The 24,540-nt window shown below is 34.8% G+C and overlaps 2 protein-coding genes across 7 annotated transcripts in view; one reads left to right on the top strand and one right to left on the bottom strand.

The window, feature by feature from the left end:
* LOC137657808 (uncharacterized) overlaps nt 1-24,540 on the top strand; it is a 334,329-nt gene that overhangs the window by 123,760 nt on the left and 186,029 nt on the right. The window lies entirely within an intron of this gene.
* Nucleotides 1-24,540, bottom strand: part of LOC137657776 (uncharacterized) — a 62,604-nt gene that overhangs the window by 13,453 nt on the left and 24,611 nt on the right. The window contains exons 2-7 of one of the 3 annotated variants that reach the window (XM_068392287.1): nt 23,242-23,458; nt 20,220-20,456; nt 19,532-19,885; nt 13,872-14,043; nt 12,830-12,944; nt 4,095-4,319 (exon numbers count right to left, since the gene is read on the bottom strand). In XM_068392287.1, coding sequence (XP_068248388.1) covers nt 4,095-4,319; nt 12,830-12,944; nt 13,872-14,043; nt 19,532-19,885; nt 20,220-20,456; nt 23,242-23,398 — 1,260 coding nt within the window. In that variant the 5' untranslated portion in view covers nt 23,399-23,458. The remainder of the gene's footprint in view (nt 1-4,094; nt 4,320-12,829; nt 12,945-13,871; nt 14,044-19,531; nt 19,886-20,219; nt 20,457-23,241; nt 23,459-24,540) is intronic. The other 2 variants (XM_068392297.1, XM_068392304.1) reach the window with 2 other exon arrangements.

Genomic DNA, 24,540 nt, shown 5'->3' with positions numbered 1-24,540 from the left:
AAGAATATGCTTTCCAAGAATTGTTTGGTAAGTTGAGAAGTTCGTAAGTGCAACATAATTGGCCTCGTTATCCAGCTTGTAATTCCCCAACCCTTACCTAAGCTAACTGTTGCAAGTGAGAGCCTGCAGATGTATCAAGAATTCTTAACTATATTAGTAAATTAATAAAATTTTGTTTTTAAAAAGTAGTTAATTTAGTTGTCTAGAAAAAGAATATAATTATATTCAGGTCAGATATCCTGCAGTGCTACTGAAAAGGCCTTAGAACTATAGTAAAATTCACAAGTTAAGCTGCATGATCACAATCCAAGAATTATTTGCTTACAGGGCACTATGGTATGCAATTATACTTTTAACCATGGATCGAGTTCTTAGTTATCATGGATACTTTACCCAAAGAGGTACAGCTATTACAGTACAATAGACTTGAAGCATTCTTTCTTAAACTTCAATATTTCTTTCTTATCCATGTTATGTTCCTCCTTGGTATGGATTGACTGAAAATTTAATTTATATTATGAAAACCGCGCTACCTACAACATTCCCACTACTTGGCAATTATAATGCCCATAACCCTCGGTGGTGGAGAAGAGAAATTATTCGGGTTCAGATATGAGAAATGTAGACATTAACAATAATCCAGCGACTGTATAATGATGGGTCGATGAAATACTGCTATCTACTATACACTTAACCTTGGCATTTCCAGCAAGGTCAGTAAAAAATACTTTAATATAATTGACCACTCCTAGCAGTACCAGCTGAACTCGGCTGAGTCCCTGGTTAGGCTGGAGGAACGTAGAGAGTAGAGGTCCCCTTTTTTTGTTTTGTTTCTTGTTGATGTCGGCTACCCCCCAAAATTGGGGGGAAGTGCCTTTGGTATATGTATGTATGTACCAATACAACTGAACCATGTTGAAATTACCTATACTAAATCACCTACATAGGAAATTAAAGAGGCAGATGAGCAAATTCTCTCAGGGTTTAACCCTGGGCCAGGGAATTTGAATATTTCTGAAATCTGATTTTTTTTTTTACTCAAGCAAACTTGAAAAGGGAAACTTCAAGGACTTGTACTGTAGTTCCATGGTAGAACAAACCATGCAGTGTTCTATGACAAATTACCAGAAAATAATATACTAATATGCCCCAGACAAGCAATAATGGTTGGTTGCAGCTACAATAACTGGAATTTTGCTGTTGCAGCAGACCATAAAAGTCATTATTAAAGTATTTAAAGAAATATAAGCCATAGGTAGCTACATTAATGGAATCAGTTTTTGTAAGCAATGTCAAAGCATTGGGGATTTCAACCTAAAGAAACCTTTGGGCCAACGTGGCAGAGTGACATACGGTAATCAATCGCCTAGGGGGAAACAATAAGTCCGTTTATTCAGGAATGAATTCCTCTACAAAGTATTTTAGTATTACAAATCTTACAATAGCTAAAGATAAAACCTTGAGAGAAAGTTTCTCCTGTGACGAGTTATCTTTGTTAGTGATTTGGCAATACGCAGTACTTGTACTGCACTCACTATTACGACAAACATGTAAACATCTGTAAAAGATTAAGAACACAATCAGCAAATGGGCTGATGAGTGATGAGCGAGGTTTTAAGTTTTCTTGATTTTAGACTTGCCAAATAATAAACTAGGGGCAGACATACTGAAATAGTACCAATTTAAACTATTAAAGTTACTATTTTGCCATATGAAATAGATGGGAAATTTTTGTCGACTATATTTGGATATAATGTTTTATAAATTTCTGGTTGGAGTCAGGAAGCTGATAAGAATCCATTAATGTGAGGCCAAGTGATTTTCTATTTACATCAAAGCTCAAGCATGGCTCACAAATATATTCTTTTGCATGTAAACCTAAACATTACATATGAGCCTTGAACTACATTCTAGAGCATTTAGAGCCCCACCGATTGAGAGCATCATTAATGATATCAATAGTAATGATAAAAATATTTTCAAAATAGATTGAATGAAAAAGTTGACATTTCTCTTAATAAGCGAGAAAAAATTACTCGCTCACATTAATCCTAATGTCTCCCTCTGAATTATACATGAAATTTTCACGGGCCAAATCTTGAGAGTGAAAATATAAGTAAGGGTGAACTCATAAAGATGAATTATATTATTACTTGCCAAGCTACAACCATAGTTGGAAAAGCAGGATAATATAAGCCCAAGGGCTCCAACAGGGAAAATATGTAGCTAAACTAACAGGATGTGACTTTGTATTTACTACAGAGTTGACACAAGTAAAGTTCTTAAGACTCAAAAGTCTTAGACTCTTTGAGGAGCTCCTAATAGCCTTTCAGTGGAAATGAGGTAACAGTTGAACAGGGAAGCGAAATAAGCCACCTTAGATTGTTTTTATCATAGAATATGTGTCATGCTTTAATAAGAAAATAGCAATGAACTATATTGAAGGAAATGCCTCCCCACCTTGATGAAAATACATTAAAATATAAATGCATCAGGGTTAACAGTGGGCCCTGGTTTACAAGGTTTTATAACAACTACAGGGCTAAGACGATTATTCCAACTAGACTGAGGATCAAGTATACAATACTTGTCTAATACGAATATACCTTTGATGTAGCAGTGTGTAATCATTATGACAGATTAGCCTACTATTGGTTGAGCATATTTAGTGTCGCTGATATTTTAGGAGAGGATGATGAAGTAGACGTACTTGGATATCAACAGGAAATAGATAATTCTTGATGAAATTGAATCTCTTTACAAACATGTGAACAGTATAGATAGTATGTAGGTAATTTTTGAGCTTTGCGTTTATTCAAATTATATATTTTCAGTATATTTTATTTACTATGTTTATGGTGGCACTGGATGACCTTAGTGGTCTGGTGCTTAGTCTTTGGGATAAATTTCGTAATACAGTTGATTATAATTTTTCAATATTATAAATGCAATCTGCCATAAAATACAGTACTTACAACTGGTCCTGAAGGGGCACAATCCAATCACATACAAAATATTATCCTCTTTTCTCGCTTTAACGTCACCGATTAAAGTACACAACCAGTTAACTACTTTTCATTGTGTTATCTCATAATTATATAACATGGTTCTATTCTTAAACACGACTTCATACGTAACACCGTTTATCCCCAACATCTACTACTTATGGGGAAAAAATCTCAGCCTCTACTTATGAATAAACTTTCAATAAACTACCTATGCTTTTGAAGTTTGAGGTGTTTGGAATAAAATACCAGGCAAAGGAATTTATAAGAGAATAGGGTGGAGACAAAAGCATATACTAATTAAGAGTAATCTAGTAATTTCTCTAAACACAACACAACACAAGGTCTCCTGAGCTAATCTAAAAACACCTGCGTACTTGAGAGGAAAAATTAAAACATTTAATGTAGCTGAAAAAAATACTTATAAATAAAATAACAGTATCAAATTCTAAATAATACCTCCTAACATTAAATATCTCTGAAATATAAATTTTGTTATGTAATACAAAATTCATGCACAATGGGAAATTATTTTTCAAAGAAGTGCTTTTTCACTGGGTCCAACAAGATACAGTACTGTATTAGATATTGATAATGCAGACAATGCATTTAATTGTAAGTCTTACTATACTTGAAATTATAAAGTACTACTTTCACACAAAGATTCATGCAATATGAAGTGCCATGCATATAGCTTTAGTAATTTCTAAACAAGCATGCTTATTACAAAAATCCATGGAATAAACTTCTGAAAGTATTCCTTTCAATTACACCTCCATTACCATAGAGAAACCCTTCCAATACCAAGCACTTAATACTAGTCTTAACCAATGCAAAATCTGCTGGGATCCCCAAAGAAATTACTCCTATTTGATGCAAGGATTTTATATAAGATGTTTATTTACAAAATGCTGGTGAGTTATTTAACCAAGAACTTATTAGAGTAGTGGTATGACCACTTTTCAATGGTGTGGGCCATCTTTGCTCTAATCAGATCTGATCTGATGAAGGTTAGGAGCTGCACCAAGCTGGCTAGCTCACCTGGCAGCAAAAATGAACCACTGCAAGGTTAGCCATAATTCAACTTACCGTCAGCTCCGTAGGTGTTGTTGGAGGACTGACAGAGGCAGGAGGTGCAGGGCTGGCTTGGGGTGGTGTGCCCACAGGAGGTGCTGCACCCAAAGGCCCAGGGTGTGGCCCACTGGGCAACCCGTGTGCCTCTTGTGCACCACCATGAGGAACGTGAGATGGTCGTAACTGTGGGCAGGCAACCCCCAACTTGAGAGAAGCCTTACATTCACTTGGCACATGATGCTGTGGGAAATAACAGCCATCATGCTTCAAGCCTCCCCATTAAACATCATATCTCATCCAACCTCCCACATAAAACCAAAACAATATAACACCACAGTGAAAAACTATTCCTCCACTGTCACCATTTTTTTGGGAATTCACTCAACATGCTTTTTATGCCACTAAGAGGTGACTTTCTTACTGAAATAAATTGTTCACTAATAGGGTTCATCTAAAAGAAAATGCGAGTCCATTATTTGCGACTATAAGAAGAAAGTTAACTAATATACATAAAAAAAAACTATCCATTCAGGAAGATTTTGAATTCCTGCAGATTTATTCTTCATTTTTAAAATACCTAATCATACAATATCAATCCTGTAAATATTACTCTAAATTAATATATATATATATATATATATATATATATATATATATATATATATATATATATATATATATATATATATATATATATATATATATATATAGTTATACAAACTTGGGTGAAAAGTATAAATACTATTATGGTAAACAATCTGTAAGTCATACTGTATTCCTTTATTTCTACTTGGTGCGCTAATCTGAATCCTTAATATGGTAGAAATAATTATCAAAAGGAATTTCCTTATGGGTCTGTGATCACATGGCAGAGTGAATTTCATAACAAAAGGCATTTGTGGCTCATTTGAATAAATTAATATCAGGAGTGATAGTGATAAGTTAACATACATACATACATACATACATATATATATATATATATATATATATATATATATATATATATATATATATATATATATATATATATATATATATATATATATATATATATATATATATATATATATATATATATATATATATATATATATATATATATATATATATATATATATATATATATATATATATATATATAATATACAGTATATATATGCATGCATGTGTACGTGTAAAACACAGGTGGAATTTCTGCACATACGTGTACACATTTTTATACAAGTGTACATACATATGTATGTGTTTCTAAATAGCTGTTATTGAAAAACATTAACAATTCATCAGGTGAATTTAATAACCTAACTTTATTCTATCACTAATGATGTATTGTGAATCTTCTAGTAGGAAAAAATGTGTACCCTGTTGGGCCACCTAATGATAATACCTAATAATAATATTGCTAATATATTGACAGATTCAATATTACAAGAGATGTGACCATATAAACTTTCCTAATTGCCTCATTATCTCTATGGTTGATTTTTAAATGTAAACCTTACAATCTAATCCAACTAACGTAAAATCAGTTATAAAAAGTTTTGGCATGATTAAGTATGGATCTAGGTTTAAGAATACAATATAAAAGTAAATAAGATAGAAAATTATTTATTATTATAAAAAATACTTGATACTAACTGTAGAAGAATGAGGCAATTTATCATATTTGGTTCTCTCGATGCATAAATAGTAGCGACAACCTTAGTAGCATTTAACATGTCATTTTTCAGCGTAGAAGAGTAAATAATTCAGATAATTATCACAAATAACATAATGATATGGAACATTGGTGATATCAGTTGAAGTGAATTCCCATTTCTTTTAAAATAATGCGAACAGCACCAGCTTCTATAAATCCTATATGCTCTGTATTCAGTTATTACTAGTGATAGCAGTAGAAATAAATAATTCAATAAATAAAACATAACGAGATCCCTACAGATAATGATTAGAAGATCAAATGAATCTTATCCAAAACACAAAGCATGTAATATTAGACACAAAAGAAAATACTTTCAATATTAAAATAACATGCTAAGTGAAGAAATGTAATAATAATCATTAGTGAGACAGCTACTCAGAGAATCATACACAAATGATAAGTTACGAGGTAAATACCGAGATGAGATGAATGAGTAACAATGGAGATGAGTGTAAAACTTCAACCATGCTGCCAATATCACAATGAGAAAGGAAATGATGCATTGCACACTACTCGAAGTTTTGACACTGTATGTTTTACTGAATCCAACCATAAAGAAAAGCAATTACTTATAAAAACATAGATATGTGCAAGAGAAGATGAAATCATACTAAGATTTGCTAACCTTTAACCAAATTAAATACAGTATTTCATTCATTGCCACTTAGTGAATTCCAAAAGCCTTAAATATGTATTTCTCATAGGTTGACAATGAGCTTGAAAAATAATATTTTGAGAAATTAAGCATTCTTTCCTTACTTATAGTATATCTTAAATAATTCTATGAGTAGTTCATGGCTTTAAATTTTTTGATGGAATAATGGATATGGGAAGTTCATTATGATGATATAAACATTATGTAAATGGATGTAGACTGATGAGATGAATAACTTTTTATTGCAACCAAATGAGTTGTTATGAACACACTAACACAATAAAAAAATGAATGCAATTTAATACAATACCATGTAACATCTGTTACATTATTATATAATGAAATTAAAACTTTCAAAGTACTGTATAACATTTTGCTTTGTTCTAAATGAATAAGAAAAACTAATCATTTAAATGTACCATAATACTAAATTAATTTTTCAACGATCATTGGCCATAAGGGTAGGCACTGCGTTGGATAGGCAAATGCATACAATTTTTTGGCTATATTTCTATCCATCATTGTTTGTGCAGTTGCCAAGAATTTATCATTAAACTAAGCACTAAAACCTATTGTTTAGTTTATTCCCCTCATAAAAATTGAGTGTAGCTTTATTTTAGAATACCTCTAAATCTGTTTCTCTAATAGATGAAAAAAAAAAACTTTTCTATCAATGAAAACCACCAACATGGCAATACATTGATTCAATCACTCGTAAATTTCATTTAGGAAGATCGTAAAATGACTAATTACTCATTTTGTTGGGTTTCTAAATACATACATGTAATTGGTTTAAGTATTTTTACCATCCATTTTACTATCAACTATTAATATAACTGAATTAATTCTCAGCTAATATACAGTGCAGTATGTTTTATCATAAAAACTTGCTAAGGCAACGTCACTGTCCCTTGCCTCTGCCACTCATGAGCGACATTCAAACTTTTTTTTTCCAAACCTTTAAATACTAAGTTTATTCTGTCTTTCACATTATTATCTTTTCAAGTTTAGATTTCCAGACACATCTGCATTTCCTAAACTATTCAACCGATAGGTACTAAAGACTTCCTTTAAAAACAGTAATTTTGTTATACTGTATCAACTTTCCTATTTATCATGGTATATTCAACAAAGACTCCTTTCTGCAATACAAAATTAGTTGTGATAAAGAAAATATTTCCTAGTATTACACCAAATACAGTTACAGAAGAAATGTATAGTATTTACAATAATACATAAGAGATTGAACTTGAAAAATTTGGCGATTGAATACAATTTTCAGACATTTTTTCCCCATGAAGTCCGAATGAACTGAGGGAACATGCATGGGTCGAAACACTTAGCCAATAAGAAAGACGTGCCTGAGACAAAGGAAACTGTCACTCAGTCCAGTACCACAAAACATTGTTCTGTCAACTTTTTTGTTTATTTAATTTATTTTACCATTTCAAGCGAGTGTTGTCCATACCTAATGACTACTAAAGAGGTTAATAAGGGCAGGTTTCAAGAACCACTATGGAAGTAAGAGAGGAGATCATTGGAAAGGCAAGAAGATATGTCCATGTGACCGACATTTCCAAAGAATATGATACACCAATGTAGCTAAACAAGTGTGCCTATCTAAACAAAGAAGGAAGACTATTGAGGAAATTGGAAAATTGCTATTAATTTGGATAAATTACAAACAGTTGGAGGGTGGTAGCACTCAAGTGAAATGGTGAAGCAAATACATTGACATTATTAAAAACACTATAGGAAAAAGTACTGATACAGATTCTATTCTAGTGAAAATTTTAGGGCTAACCAAGGTTGGTTTGATTTAAAAAGAAAAGTGGTATTCATACTACTGTGAGGCATGGGGAGACTGCAAGTTCAAATGAAGCAGCTACTGAGAAAAATGTGGAAAAATATCATTCAGAGAAGAAAGTAGCCATCAGAACAGGCATTTTTATAAAGATTATGCATAAAAGTAATTTCAGATAACTATTCAAAGGGAGGCAGAGACAAATTTTTTATCCGTTTTTAGTAAAAAACGGCCCTCAAGTGATTCTCAGTTGTCATTATTATTATTGCTAGGTAAGTTACAACCCTAGCTGGAAAAAGCAGGATGCTATACTGTATACCCCAAATGCTCCAACAGGGAAAAATAGCCCAGTGAGAAAATGAAATTAATAAAATAAAAGAGAAGTAATGAACAATTAAAATCAAATATTTTTAATAACGGTAACAACGTTAAAATAAATCTTTCAGATATAAACTAAATAAAAAGAGAAATAAGATAGTTTAATGTGCCCGAGTCTACCCTCAGGCAAGAGGACTATAACTCAAGACAGCGGAAGACCATGGCACACAGGCTATGGCACTACCCAAGAATAGAGAACAATGGTTTGATTTTGGAGTGTCCTCCTTGAAGACCTGCTAAAGTCTCTTCTACCCTTATAGGTTAAAAGGTCGCTCATGAATAGAAGAGGCAAGGGACAGTGACACTGCCCTATCAAGAAAGACAATGCCCTAGAGGTTGACATGTATCACATGATCAGCACCCAAACCCCACTCCACCCAAGCTAGGACCAGGGAGGGCCAGGCAATGGCTGCTGATGACTCAACAGATAGACCTATAGGCTCCCCCCAACCTTAACTCACAAGGATGGTTAGGTTGCAAACACTAATGGCACCAACGAGACTTAGTGGAACTCGAACCCCCAACTGGCAAACACCACTCACAGACGTTACCAGCTAAAGAGTCTCTTCTACCCTTACCAAGAGGAAAGGAGCCACTGAATAATTACAGTTCAGTAGTCATTACCAGTAAAAAGAGGCACAAAAGGGAAAGGATCCCTAAGGAGCAGTTAACCTTCTTGTTTATGGAGAAGGAACCCATCCAAGTGACACGAACAACTCCTCCCTCACCATCATCTACTCAAGTCATCCACTTTCCTGACCACATGTAAAGTCAAGTTAAATGTTCAATTATTTTATATCTATTCATTATTTTGCTAATCAAAAATTTTTCTTCTGTTTGCTATGCTTTTATGAACTGTAAATTTTAATATTATAAAGGTTGCCTTAAAATGATTGTATTTTTCAAGCAATTTGCATTTTCCTAACTATACTAACCTGAGTCCTTTACTATAAAAGAATGATAACAGCAAAGTTCGAACATGGTAATTACAAATATCTAAATGTGTATTATTATTAAAAGGAGATTAACCAGCTCAATGAGTCAAACTCAACTCTTACAGAGCTGGCCAAATAAGGTATAAACAATCCAGCAGCTAGTTATCAGTATGATGACCACAACCTTGGGATGTATCGAAAGTGGTGATAGTAGTGTCCTGAAGATTTTATAATACCTCTTCTGCTTAAGCAGCATAATAGGTATCAGGCGAAATGACTTGCCAGACATAAGCGAGTCCTTTCCTCCTGTACCTGGTCCACAACCTCCTCCAAAACTTCCTTGGCTCAGATAGACTAGAGAAGTTCTAGACGAGGTTTTATGTTGGAAGGGATGCAGTACTAAAGTTCAATGCTTGCCTTGCCTTACCTTTGGTGGAGTTCTTACCATCTCGCCTAAGCTGCTAACTCCACAGATTTTCCTCAAAACTTTAATGAAAGTTGACTCAGATTCTTCTTCTTCAGTCTCCGGAGCCTTAGGGGCTACAGGTTGAGGAGTAATCCCCTCTGAGTCCTCAGTGTCTTGCGCAGGAGATGGAACGTCCACTAGGGTAAGCACGAGCTGGGGAGGAAGAAGAAGCCTCACTCTCCTGATCTTAGATTCTCACGATCTGTAGTGGTTTCCTGGGGTCAGTTGGTGGAAACTGGTTTCTCAGCATCTTTGGACCTGACTTGTCCTTCCATAAAGTGCTTGCGGAGAAAGGGGACACAAGTCTCAAGACATCTGAGATGGGGGTCCCCCTCGTTTGTAGTCCTTCAACATAGAGCCACTAGCTAGGGTCGATCAAAGTCGATTGGAGCGATTTATGGTTGTCCAGGAAAGAGAGAACCTCTATGAGTTGCAATTCTTATGTCTCCTCTAGTGATCGGGGACAGTGGATTGTCATGCTTAGGATGGGACTGTTTTAGACTCTGAGGGGAAACGGTCCTTATAAAATCCATCATCCTTCGTGCAGGTGAAGGATCGTGAAGATATCACCAGAATAGGGGTACAGGCTCCTTTCTTCTGATGGCAACACTTGCTGTCTCACCTGGGGAGGAAGAGTTAGATAGTAACTTAACCTTTCCAGCTTGGAGGTGATGAGCTCAGTGAACACATGAAGTGTCCTGTTTGTCGACCTTTGATCTAGACAAAGAGCACTCCTCTTGATTGGAGCAACATCACTTTGGATAAGGAGAAAGCTCCACATCCTCAAAGGACGATGAATGCCGATGGCTAGATGAAAGGCCGGAGCATTTAGCGAAACGCAAGGGAGAAACAAGTCTGGAGTGTGAAGGAAAGCACTTAAGAGCACAAGGGTTAAATGCACTGGATCGTGAGGAAGAGTGCTCGCTGGATTGCAATGATGAAAATTTGATGAAGCTCAATGGTGAAACGCAGCTGGATAAAGAGCTGGAGCACCTATTTCGTCGATGAGACGACAAAGAAAGATGACTAGTACTCTTGCGAGATCTACTGAGTGATCTAAAGAACCCTTTGGAAGACCGCTTGTCTGAAACCCGCGAGGCGTGACAATGTCAACAATGAGCTGGTGAATGCTAGGACTATTACATCCGACGTGAGAGGAAGACGAATGAGATACTATCTTCCTAGAAGCGCTAGAATGAGAGCACACAGCCCAAAGGTCTAGAATTCCGGCTAGAAGATCTTGGAAAGCCCGGAGAATCTAAAAGGTTGAAGAGATGGAGACCATCTCAGCTGGTTTGTCATTAACCTCCATAGAGGAAGAGTGAGAAGCTGTTGCTCTTGAAGTAGGATGCAGGGGAGTTGGAGTGCCAGGAGGAAGTTCCCCTTCTACGATGTCATCTGCAAGTGGGGCAACAACAGCCAAATGCTTGTGACAAGACCCCTCTGACGGAATATCTTCTGTTGGACGTCTCAATGCTAGGAAGAACTGAAAGTTATCCTCCGATGGGGAGCCCTGAATGCTAAGAGACGGCCACAAACTAGCAGTGCCTCTGTCTTCTGAAAATGAGAAGGCTCACCAAGAGAAGGAGGTACAATTGATCCACTAGGGCAACTAGCAATACCTCTTTGTATCTGAGCTTCCACAAGGGTTAATGTACAATCACTCTTACTCGAGCAGCCAGAAAGAATAGTCAGAAAGAAAAGTTCTAGGAAAGAAGAAGCATGCTTGGCCCTTTTCAACTTTGAGGGTAACCCTGAAGGTGAAGAATCCCTCTTCGACCTCTTCCTGCCAAATTTCACCCATAGTGGATGGTCACTCCCTACACTCATTACATGGTGAGGCCTTTGAGCATACACGATCTTTACAAGACTGTCACACCGTACGAGGATCCACATTAATGCCGCTCATCAAAGTACCTACCGCAGGTGTTCAGTGGTACTTCCAGCATTGTCCGCATAACTGTCTTGATGACAAATACATACAAACCCACTGTAACAGAAAAGAAAATTATAAAGTTAAAAATAAATTTCCGCCAAGTTCCCAGTCAGAGAGAAAGAGGGTACTGTAAGTCTTATACTCTCCAATGGCTCAAATCAAAATGAGTAGAGTAGCTGTGAGCCGGAGGGGGACAGTCGCCTCCCCACTGCCAACAAGTAACTACCTGCTGGATTGTTTACACGTCATTAAATGTTTTTAACTGCCTTGTCCCATCTTCGCTGTTATCGTTCTTCTATAGTAAAAGACTATGGTTTGAACTTGTGTAGGAACAAATAGCCTAAAATAGGAGCATCCTTGGGTAGGGAACCAATTAATGCTACTTCCATTCAATCGTCTAGGGAAAATTAAATTGGTGTTCAAATACAGTTTTGGAATGAATTATATTCAATTTCAGAGGTAACACTGTCTACATAAACTTCAAACCACAAGCTAGTGCATTAGTGATCATACAAAATGCTTCATACACATGAACAAGATGAATGAAATCATGAACTAGCAATGAGAATATAATGAAAATTATGATGCCCTAGAACATACTGATTTACTGTATTCTACAAAAATATTTAAAGCCATGGTCACTAATATTTTCATAAAAACTTGACTAAACGACTATTCCAAAATACATCAATGTCAACACTATGTAGATGGTTTCTTATGATGGAATGAAAGGGTGTAAAGTCATGTCAAGAAATGATTATAAACCTCCAAAATCAAAGCTGCATTATCAACATGTCAGGAAAATTATGACCAATCTGAGCTACCATACATAAAATGTAACTATCTGATGAAAAATGTACATAAAACTTACCTGTAAAATTGACACAGAAGGTTCTCCTGGTTCTGACTTGACTTTATTTGGTCGATTTCCGATATAGAGTTTTTTCTGCTCTTGTAACAAGAACTTCTCATACGGCAACAACAATCTGTTGTACAAAGTTCCAATATAAATTCCCAATTCAAAGCACCCTATAACAATAACTGTACATCAATAAAGCTACATTTCAAAATTCAGCATAAACTACACTTCTTATACCTGTACAAGTTGAAAAGTTTGCCAAAAACATTAGACATAATAATTCTTAGATATTTTTTTCCTGAACACTTTAATGTCTAATAGAAAAAATCCTAGATTACTATAGATTGCAAAAATTTATGGTCCCATCAATCTTTGGTCCGAGACAGAACCTGAGGTCATCAAAATGACAATTGAAATTCTTTCAAACCAAGAGGTTTTCTTAGAAATAATGAACCCAAATAGAAACATTGCATTACATGGACAGATAAATTACTAAATTTTACAAGACTATTTCCCTCATCTTTGGGACAATAAAAGTGATGAAAAAGAAAATATTACATCAAATAAATAGCTATTAAGAGTAAACCTATATTTATAGTATGAGATTTTATTTCCATGCATAAATACTGTATGTTTAACCCTTTTACCCCCAAAGGACGTACTGGTACGTTTCACAAAAGCCATCCCTTTACCCCCATGGACGTACCGGTACGTCCTTGCAAAAAAAATGCTATAAAAATTTTTTTTTCATATTTTTGATAATTTTTTGAGAAAATTCAGGCATTTTCCTAGAGAATGAGACCAACCTGACCTCTTTATGACAAAAATTAAGGCTGTTAGAGCAATTTAAAAAAAATATACTGCAAAATGTGCTGGGGATAAAATAACCCCTTGGGAGTTAAGGGTTGGAAATTTCCAAATAGCCTGGGGGTAAAAGGGTTAAAAATCCTCCAATATACATTGTTGTGATCAGCATAAATTCTTACAAGGCAACACACACTTCCTCCTTTTGCCCATTTTCAAATAAACTTTATTAAGACATCAAATACAATACCTTTCATAATGTCTTTTCATAATGGCAGCATTTGATTGTCCGGCCTGTTGAGAACTGCTTGCTGGAGAAATGCCACTCATTTCATCATATAAATTCTTCCACATCTTTTTTTCTCCAACTGCTTCAAATCCACCCAGCTGCTGCACTTTTGTAAATAATTCAAACACGTTCACTGCAAAGAGAAAAGTATGAGTAATCTTGGTGTCTATAACAGCATTTCTTCAAAGTTATAATTTCAATATTAAATGTTAAATTAAACTTCATTATACTGTGCAAAAATGTTGTGAAAATTTATAACTCAGTAAGCCCAGTACTTAAAATCTAATAAAATTTATTTAGATTTACATAAACCTGCCTTTTACATACAGTATTTTGTTGATCATATGACGAAAAAAATAGATCAGCATATATTGTATACTCAAATAGTATTAAAATTGTTAAAATTAAACATTTCACTGACAGTCATAAAAAGTGACATTTGACATTTAAATTATAAGACAAATTTATTACAATCATTTGAATACCATAAAGTCTTAAATTTCCTATAAGGATCAGATTGAAATGAATTTCCTGAATGATACCCTAGAACACTGTCATATCATAAATGGTTTTTAGTTCATATTAGATGAATGGTCACAATGTAATATAAATAATAGAAGCATGCACCCTAAAATTCCGTACCGATTGTGGAAACCTCTCATTATACTGGCAAAAAAATATATATTCAATTAACTATTCAGTATTCAACTAAAATTTTAATCTTGAGGTGATGACAATAACATCAAAATTCTGGAATCAATTTATTCAGACATTTCTTTCTATATATGGCATAATTATCTTGAACATTTCCCTTTTAAATAAAAGAGACGTTAATAACATCGTAACTATCCTTCAACCAAGGCTCAGAAATACTGCAACTATCTTAAAAGAGACGTTAATAACATCGTAACTATCCTTCAACCAAGGCTCAGAAATACAGCAACTATCTTAAATGAGACGTTAATAACATCGTAACTATCCTTCAACCAAGGCTCAGAAATACAGCAACTATCTTAAAAGAGACGTTAATAACATCGTAACTATCCTTCAACCAAGGCTCAGAAATACTGCAACTATCTTAAAAGAGACGTTAATAACATCGTAACTATCCTTCAACCAAGGCTCAGAAATACTGCAACTATCTTAAAAGAGACGTTAATAACATCGTAACTATCCTTCAACCAAGGCTCAGAAATACTGCAACTATCTTAAAAGAGACGTTAATAACATCGTAACTATCCTTCAACCAAGGCTCAGAAATACAGCAACTATCTTAAATGAGACGTTAATAACATCGTAACTATCCTTCAACAAAGGCTCAGAAATACTGCAACTATCTTCATGGGTAACCTAGATGACTGTTGTAATGGTGAGCAGATTATTCAAAACCACCCCACTACTCCCACTACAGCAGAATTACTGTGATCAGACAATGATCATCAATGAAAGTGTCATGTCCTAAAAGGATATATTTTCTGCTTCCAAAGACCTAAAACGTCTGTATCAACAAGGAGCCAAATGAACTATTAAGACTTCAGAAATGAAATGGAAGCATTCATGTATTTTTCAAAGTTTAGCAAAGGCTCATTTGGAGCAAAGGAAATGTCTTTTTTCTTCATATATATTGTCTTCCTTTTGATATTTTTATCATTGAAGCATGTCCATGACCTGCAAGCTTTTATCAGATTAACATACTTTGCAGGCTGGAATTCTGTTTGCCTACTTTTTGCTAGATTCTTTTTTGAGAAGACAATATTCAGTGAAAAAAATAATTATTTGTCTGATTAGAGCTTTTAGCTAGCTTTTTAAAGAACTAAGAACCTTAAATTAAGGCCCAACTAAGCATTTTAACCAGATGAAAACTATGAAAACCATCACATGATATAACCTCAAGTTCCCCCGCCCAGAGATAGGCTCCTGGCAATCTGGGTGTGTGGTGTGTGTTGGCTCAGGACTATGAAAGTCAATGATAAGGAGTGGAAAATTATCTCAAATGTAAACCAATCCTCAAAATTTAGTTTAACAGACTTCATCAAAGTTTAAAAAAAAAAAAACCTGGATGTCCATAATGTTCCACCAGGTGGATCTTGGAGAAGTTGTTACAATTGCTGCCTTTTATTTATGTAAAATTTCATAAAAGAGGCTATAGATATGATTTTTGGGTTTACTTAAGCAGCAGAGCAAATAATCTCTTTGGCTGAAGAATTCTGGGCAAATAGAACAATTATCAACTCCCCCCCCCCTCTACAAAATTCCCTTAGTTCTACACACATTATTTGCAGCTCTTGTCTTTTGTGCCCTTCAGGTGCACTAATCTCATTTTAGTCCCACCTAAATTAAGAATTGGCTCTATGATATTACTGTATATGCAAATACTATTAATACTGTATAAATTTCTATTAGAAAATATTTTTCATCCATCATCAACCTTGCTGACAGATAACTGGGTTGACAGATAAGAACTATTTGATGTTATAATGTATATGGACTGTTCACCTGCCACCAACTGGGAACCTTTCGTGGTAACTAAAATGGGATAACGTTACAGGTTTGCATAAAGAAATTTTGTTTTACTTATTCTAAGCTAAAAAAAGGCCTACATATCTTTACAATGAAATTATTTCATTTTGGTTTCATGAATTTGGGCCATATTGCCCCAGAACTGTGGCTGGGAAGGCCATTCAACAATGTGATGCAACTGGGGGAAAAACCTTGCTACAAAACTATAAATCTAAAGTAAAAGTTAAGAGGTTGGATAGAAAGGCCAAAAAATGGTTTAAAAAATGAGCCAAAGGCACAATACTCTTCAACCCAAGGTCCAGCAGGTTTGCACCCCAACGATTTATGTTGTAGATAGCTAATACAAAATGTAAGCTACGGTAATATAAAACTTACACAAACATGAATAGAAAGATTTTTATACTATCATTTCTTTCAGGATTTTCTCAACTGTTCAAAACCAATGGACTTTACTAATATTTTATAATAGAATACCCCATAATATATTTTTAAGTTTTCACTTTACTTCCCAATAAAGTTATTATAATGAAAACCTGAATATAAAAGAGGTACAACTCAATTTCAAAATAAACAAAAATATTTTTTATTAAAACCTAAAGTGTATCTCTACTGAGTTCAACATTTTCTCACTTCTTTCTTAACCAATTATTATTGGATCTCAATCTATCAAAATGTTTTATAACTTTATCCCCAATTCTTAACCCTTTTACCCCCAAAGGACGTACTGGTACAGTTCATAAAAGCCATCCCTTTACCCCCATGGACGTACCGGTACGTCCTTGCAAAAAAATGCTATAAAAAAATCTTTTTTTTTCATATTTTTGATAATTTTTTGAGAAAATTCAGGCATTTTCCAAGAGAATGAGACCAACCTGACCTCTCTATGACAAAAATGAAGGCTGTTAGAGCAATTTAAAAAAAATATACTGCAAAATGTGCTGGGAAAAAAATAACCCCCTGGGGGTTAAGGGTTGGAAATTTCCAAATACCCCGGGGGTAATAGGGTTAATGGCCATTGCTCTAAAACTACTTTTTCTTATCACCTGTAATGTGTGATCTGCAGAATGGTGACACTACTTGTATATCATGGCACAGTTTTCATCTAAAAAATTTTCAAAAAAGTTATTTAGCTTGACCTGGAAAAGTTAAAAAATAACCTTACCAGATTCATTTTTCATACTTGAAAGATTGCTAATTTTCTAGAGGCACATCAATTTACTAGCCTCTCCAAGGTCTTTCCATTGGATATGGCCAATATTCATAATAATTCTTTCATTGCACAATATTTTGTCTATCACCAAAATTAGGTTGGGCTGTGGCACCCTAGCAGTACCAGCTGAACTCGGCTGAGTCCCTTGTTAGGCTGGAGGAATGTAGAGAGTAGAGGTCCCCTTTTTTGCTTTGTTTCTTGTTGTTGTCGGCTACCCCCCAAAAATTGGGGGAAGTGCCTTTGGTATATGTATATATGTACCACTACCATTCAGGTTTACTAAGTCATGCCCTAGACATTCTTTTATCAAATCAGAATTCCATGCTGTTTGTACATCAATCAGAAGTTTTCAGTGTTGCCACATGTGCTTTTTTCTGTAGCAGCAAGTTGATTTTATATATTTTCTGATCTATTTAGCGTATTACTTATATGATGGAGATACTACATCTAGATAATTTCAAGACCAGGATTTTTTTTTATTGAGGTAAAGAATTATTAATGATTTCATGTTTTATATGAAACAATCAGTAACCTATCCAAGACCATGTATACAAACAGACTTATTTATGTTAATTAAAGATCGTTTAGTGTCTATGGGCAAGCTAGTAAAAAGGGTGAATTTTGGGAAACTTCGGGGTAAAGCCACAACTGATCATATGTGTTAACGATATTAAGATATGCTAGGAAAATGAGGTTTGGATGGTTTCCTGGTGAAAAACATGTAAGACACAGTCAATACACATTTAAATGGATTCAAGTAGTTAAACATAGTTTCATAATGAATGAAGTTTAAGCCTTGCCTAAAGCATGAGGTTAATCTATCATGTTTTCCTTTTGGCAATATACTTAGTACGCTGCTCTGTATTCGCTCCCTGATAGCCAAGTAATTTTAAAATATTTTCCCCCATTAACTAAATTCCAGTTCACTATATTCTATCATGTTTTAGCCATAACATTTAAAATCTCAATTGAAATACATTACAAAATTCATAATGAATTGTTTATTAAATGGTTAAACACAAAGAACTTTGTCCATAGAATTAGACCCTGGGGATTAATGAAAAATAATATCACAGTCACCAATATCCCTTCTATTTATATCTACATCTAAATGCTGGCCTTATTTCCTTGGTCATTTAAGACCCTATCCATGGGTTAACAGACTAGAAATTAATAATGCAGATACACTACTATAAAGATAGAATCACGGCATCAAACTAAAAGATAAATAAAAATCTCATTGCTGACCTAATTATTTCATTGCGCACTAAGAACCCTGCTCAAAGGATTAAATGATACTGATAGATAATAGTAGGTGCACACTATGATATTAGTATGACTAATAATCATAAAAAATGATATTTTAATTATAAAATAAATTTTTGAATATACTTACCCGGTGAATATATAATAGTCGCTGGAGCAGCAGCTATTATATATTCACCGGCTAAGTTAAATATTTAAAATGGTATTTTTATTATAAAATAAATTTTTAAATATACTTACCTGGTAGTTACATATATATAGCTTAAATGTCGCGTCAAAACGCGGGATTTAAGCTATATATATGTAACTACCAGGGAAGTTACATATTTAAAAAGAAGCCTATTGAGCTACAACGCAAGAACTATTCATCTTCACATGGACTGTACAATTTAGTCTGTGTATGAATGTTGACAATGGTACAACGTCCTCTTTTGTTATAAAGTGCAGACAAGCCAAAAAATATGACTCCTTTTTTTCTAAATGTGTGAATATATTCCAGGTAGGCTAATGAAAACAGACGAGTTTGTGTTAGAATTCAAGAGGTCTGGTTAAACTACTTAATGATAATACTACTATACAATATTGAGCAAAAAGAAATAAAACTACAAGACCTGAATATACTTACATTGTCTGTAACCTATATGGGGAACTCTGGTGATAGGCGTACCACGATCTTTCATGAACTTGTGTAATTTTGACATGAAATCCACCTCAATGAGACGGTTTAAGGCAGGGGTCTGGAATTCTGTTTTCACATTAGTCAAATGCGACCGAGTAGTGTTCTTACGGTCCAAAACTCGAAGACCATTGGGTTTGGCAGTAAGGCCTGGTTTCCCTTTAAGACGGGGCCGAATATCTTCTGAGGTTTCAGAAGACTCTGATTCTGAATCACCCTGCTGCTTCTTACGTTTCTTTCTCGGTCGGCCTTGGAGCTTAGGCGCTGCAGGTGGGACGACTTGGTCAGTCAGTACCTCAGGTACTAAGAGCCAGTACATGTCAAAAGTACTGTAGTCAGACAGGGAAAGCTACATGGTGTTTCTGACAGTTTATAATTGTACATGCCAATGCCAAAAGGGTTTTTTATTGGATTTGAAATTTTTTGGTTATATCGTTTAGTCCTTCTAATGAACTATAAAAAATAATTTATTAATCTTTTGGAATTGATAATGGCTACCAGAAACAACCACGATTAAGTACTAAAAATATACTAAAATCATTCTTCTAAATTTCCTAATGCTGTATACAATATCACAAAGACTGACTACATGTACCAAATGTCTTTACACGAGATGCAAAAATGTGAAAATACTTACAGAGGTGATTACAAAGAAGATCATGACCTTCAAGTTCTGGATAATCAAATACTTCTCTACAAAATAGCATCCAGGTACGTCTTGAAGGAACAACAAATCCTCCCAATGCCAAAACGATACGACTCTTCATGTACTCTTCCTCCACACCTTCCAACCTCTTTAGAAGGGCTCTCATCCGACAATATTTATCATAACCTAGTATAATAATGTGAAGGCTATTTGGTTCAATCACATCACCTGCAAAATAACAACAATTGAAATAAAAATGGTAAAACCATTGGAAGACTGTGGTTTCTAAAAGGTTTCAGAAATGAATCAAAGAACACTTACTTATACTATAAACTCTTACTTATGATAAACCAAAAATAGCTTTTAAATATTGTTATTAATTTCCAACTGACTGGTATATTTACACAATACAACTACAACTACGGTGGAACCTCAAAGGTCAAACTTAATCTATTCCAGATGGCTGTTTGAACACTTAAATTTTCCCCATAAGAAGTGATGTAACGTAAATTGAATCAACCCATTCATGACTCCAAAAACCACTCTTTATAAAGCCTTTTGACATGAAGATTACAGTACAGTACATTAAACACAAAATCATCTAAGAAAATAATACAAGAGATGAAATAAATGTAAATTTCACTTTACCTGTAGAAAGATCACTGATGACCTAAATGCAAGATGGCCAGGAAGGGGGTTGGTGCTGTTGTTAGGAAAGGGCGGCACCTTCCATTATTAGGTCACAAATGTGTCCTGATGAACTAAAAACCTGTCTAAATAGGTTTGTTTGTGCCAATGTTTCAAATGTGTTAAAAATCATGCACTGCATTGTCATTAAAATGACCAATGACAGCTTGATACAGCTTTTTGTAGGTGAAAATATTAAAAAATATCTAGAATTCCACGTCATTTTACAAACATTTCTTTAATCACAAAATTAGACCATCCCTCCTCTTCTGCATTCATTTCTTCAGCTGGATTCTGTTACTGATCTTTCTGAAGGGTTTGGAGTTCCTCTGTGGTGATCTTTTATGCTATTGTCCTCCACCACTCCTCAATTTCATTTTCACTGATGTCCAACCAACTTGTTTCTCTATAAAAACCAGTTCTCGACCACAAGCTTAGACTTAAAGCCTTTAAAGCCCTCTCTAGTACAGATTCTGGTTACAAACTCCACTATACAATTCATTGTTCTAAAAGTCACTTCCCCAGACTTTGTCTATGTTTATGCAGTGGAGACTATTAAACTAGGTCTTTCAAAATTCTATGAGAGTTAACTCCTTATCATAGGTGACCTCGATTCAACACCTCCTGGTCAATGAACTGGATTAGAAGGTTATACTAGAGTACAAGAACTCTAGTCATAAAACTGAACTTATTCAGCATATAATCCCACCAAGCCTGGAGAGTGAGCAGGTGTATTTTCATACATAGGAAGGCATTAAGAAATAACTATATTTTCTGCTAGTATCTTATCACAGTGCCAAAACAACTCTAGAACAAACACAGTAAAAGACTTTACTACTGCCCCTCCACATTATTTTTAACTTTTTCTTCATTCTGTTGTTATTCTTGAGAACACAGGGATATTCAGAAAGGTACAAAAGTACTGATGGGTCTTAACCTCAAAGTTGCCACTTACATTCTCCACCAGCAACAAATTGAGCATATCTTTCATAGGGTTAAGCCCTGGCAAGAGCCTTTACTTCTGGGTAACCTTAATAGGTCTTTGGCATTTTTTTCAAAAATGTCTTTTCAATATAAAAAAAATTGTTGGGAAATAAACAATCGAGTCTCAACCACCTCTTTGAATTGCCCAAAATACTCATTGGCTGTTTCTTTACTTAAAGTGGCAACTAACCTACGCCTTCCTACGCTCGACACGTCAATTTCTAGAATCAGCCTTGCCTGACCTTGAAACCTTCATTTCTTGTAGCAGCACTTATTCCAGGAACGATTACAACAATGTCTTTATGCTGCTGCTTCACCTAATCGTATATTATGACCTTAGTATTACAATACTATCATCTGCTAACAGTTTCTTGTTTATCCAAATCTGCAAAAACTTGTCTCTTCAATTGCCTTCCCTCTTTGTTTTGCTAAGGAGTCACTCCTTTGGCTACATTAGCTTCTTTAATGGCTTCTTTATTTTCCATTATGATGCATATCTAAGATTAGGTCCTACCATACTGCTTGGCTAAATTAGTCAAGCAGACACTAATACCGGACATTAATTTTCTTATCTCTTTTCTTAACTCAATCATGGTTCTAACAACTTTCTTTTTGGCCTCTCACTACGACGAACCTTCTAAGACCCCATTTATAAAAGAGGCTTCGCAGGTAAGCCAACTAAGTACACTTACACTGAACTCTATAGTTCAGTAGCTACCTTTTTCCAAGAAGTATTATGCCTCTGGTGATACTCGCCTAGGCCATATGTTCCACCATTTCGCAACTGTTATTTAAAGGTTTTAAAGGTCGCTCATGAATGGCAGAGGCAAGGGACAGTGACATTGCCCTAGAGACTGACCATATGTTATGTGATCAGTGCCCAAGCCTCCTCTCCACCCAAGCTAGGACCAGGGAGGGCCAGGCAGTGGCTGCTGATGACTCAACAGATAGACCTATAGGCTCCCCCAAACCCCCCAACCTTAGCTCACAAGGATGGTAAGGTTGCAGAGACTAATGGCACTAACGAGTCTGAGCGGGACTCAAAACCCCGACTGGCCTCAAAAAAATTTTTTTTCAATTAACCTACCAAGATAATAATCGAGATGAAAAAAGTTTGACCCCTGAAGTTCCACTGTATACTGTATAAAAAAAGCATTACCGAACCAACATTTACAAACCCAAAATTAAAAGTAATTTTTTTAAAATACGCTGATATAAATGCATGTACATGTATTACTTAGTTGTTATCAGATAGAATAAATATTTATAAGTATCTTAGTATATAGTAACTTGAAATAGAAAGCTTTGAATAGAAAGTACAGTACAGTAGTGAAGTTCTTACCAATCAACTTTTTTTCTCTCATGATTTCTTTAATGTCGAGAGCCCCAGATATAGGTGGTGTATAAAATGCATCTGTTGGAGAATTTGGATCCTGAGAAGGTGGACCATAAACACCCCTAAGTCCCTTGTCCCATTTGACACCTCCAGCAGCTCGCATCCATCCTATGACATCCTCAGCCCTTAGGACCACTTTTTCTGATAAGGACACCACCTCATGCTGTAGATAAAAGTAAAGAGAAAATATTACTTTCTATAATTGGAAATATTTTATATATATATATATATATATATATATATATATATATATATATATATATATATATATATATATATATATATACATATGGTGTGCAGCAGGGTCCAAAAACACATCAGTAAAAAGGGCATAATTTATTTAGGAGACGTTTCGAACATTGCAATGTTCATTATCAATCTGTAAAGGATATAAATATAAAATTCTTAAAATTTGTACAATAATTTAAAACAAAATAGTAAGAGAGTATTAAAACATTATTGATTTTATAACAGAAAATCATAAAAAATCTAAAACAGTAAAACACAAGAGAACCAGTGCTCTCAAAACCATCCATAGGAAAAGGTGAAGAACGAATTAGTAAAAATTGTTATACTGTACACACAAACAAGTATAGACATGAACACAGTAGTACCTCCCGTCACAAGTAACTGAATATGAGCCTACAAATTGGAATTTGGTTACAAATACAGTATTACATTAACCCTTTTTCCCCCGGGCTATTTGGAACTTTCCAGCCCTTAACCCCAGGGATTATTTTTTTTCAAGCACATTTTGCAGTATTTTTTTTTTAAAATTGCTCTAACAGCCTTAATTTTCATCATAGAGAGGTCAGGTTGGTCTCATTCTCTTGGAAAATGCCTGAAGTTTCTCAAAAAATAATCAAAATTATGAAGAAAAAAAAATGTAAATAGCAGTTTTTTGCAAGGACGTGCCGGTACGTCTATGGGGGTAAAGGGATGAGTTTTGTGAAACGTACCAGTACGTCCTTTGGGGGTAAAAGGGTTAATCTACTAGCAAAAAATGTGCACCATATGGGGATTTTTTAGTGAAAAAGTACCAACAAGGCCTTCTCACAATGAGCATAAATTAGATACACAGTGACCTTACATCACCCGAGCAGTGGGACTTTGACTTCATTTTGTTTCACATTAGCACAACCATCTCTACTTGTTCAGTTTGACTCTTCCACTCTCTCAGTAGCACTAATAGAAATATTACCTAGTGGACAAATCACTGGAACTTGTTTCGCATAGACGTGACAC

This window comes from Palaemon carinicauda, chromosome 1 (assembly GCF_036898095.1).
Source record: "Palaemon carinicauda isolate YSFRI2023 chromosome 1, ASM3689809v2, whole genome shotgun sequence".
Taxonomy (NCBI): domain Eukaryota; kingdom Metazoa; phylum Arthropoda; class Malacostraca; order Decapoda; family Palaemonidae; genus Palaemon; species Palaemon carinicauda.
The sequence above is the reverse complement of the archived record's forward strand: the minus strand, read 5'-3'. Positions and strand labels throughout refer to the sequence as shown.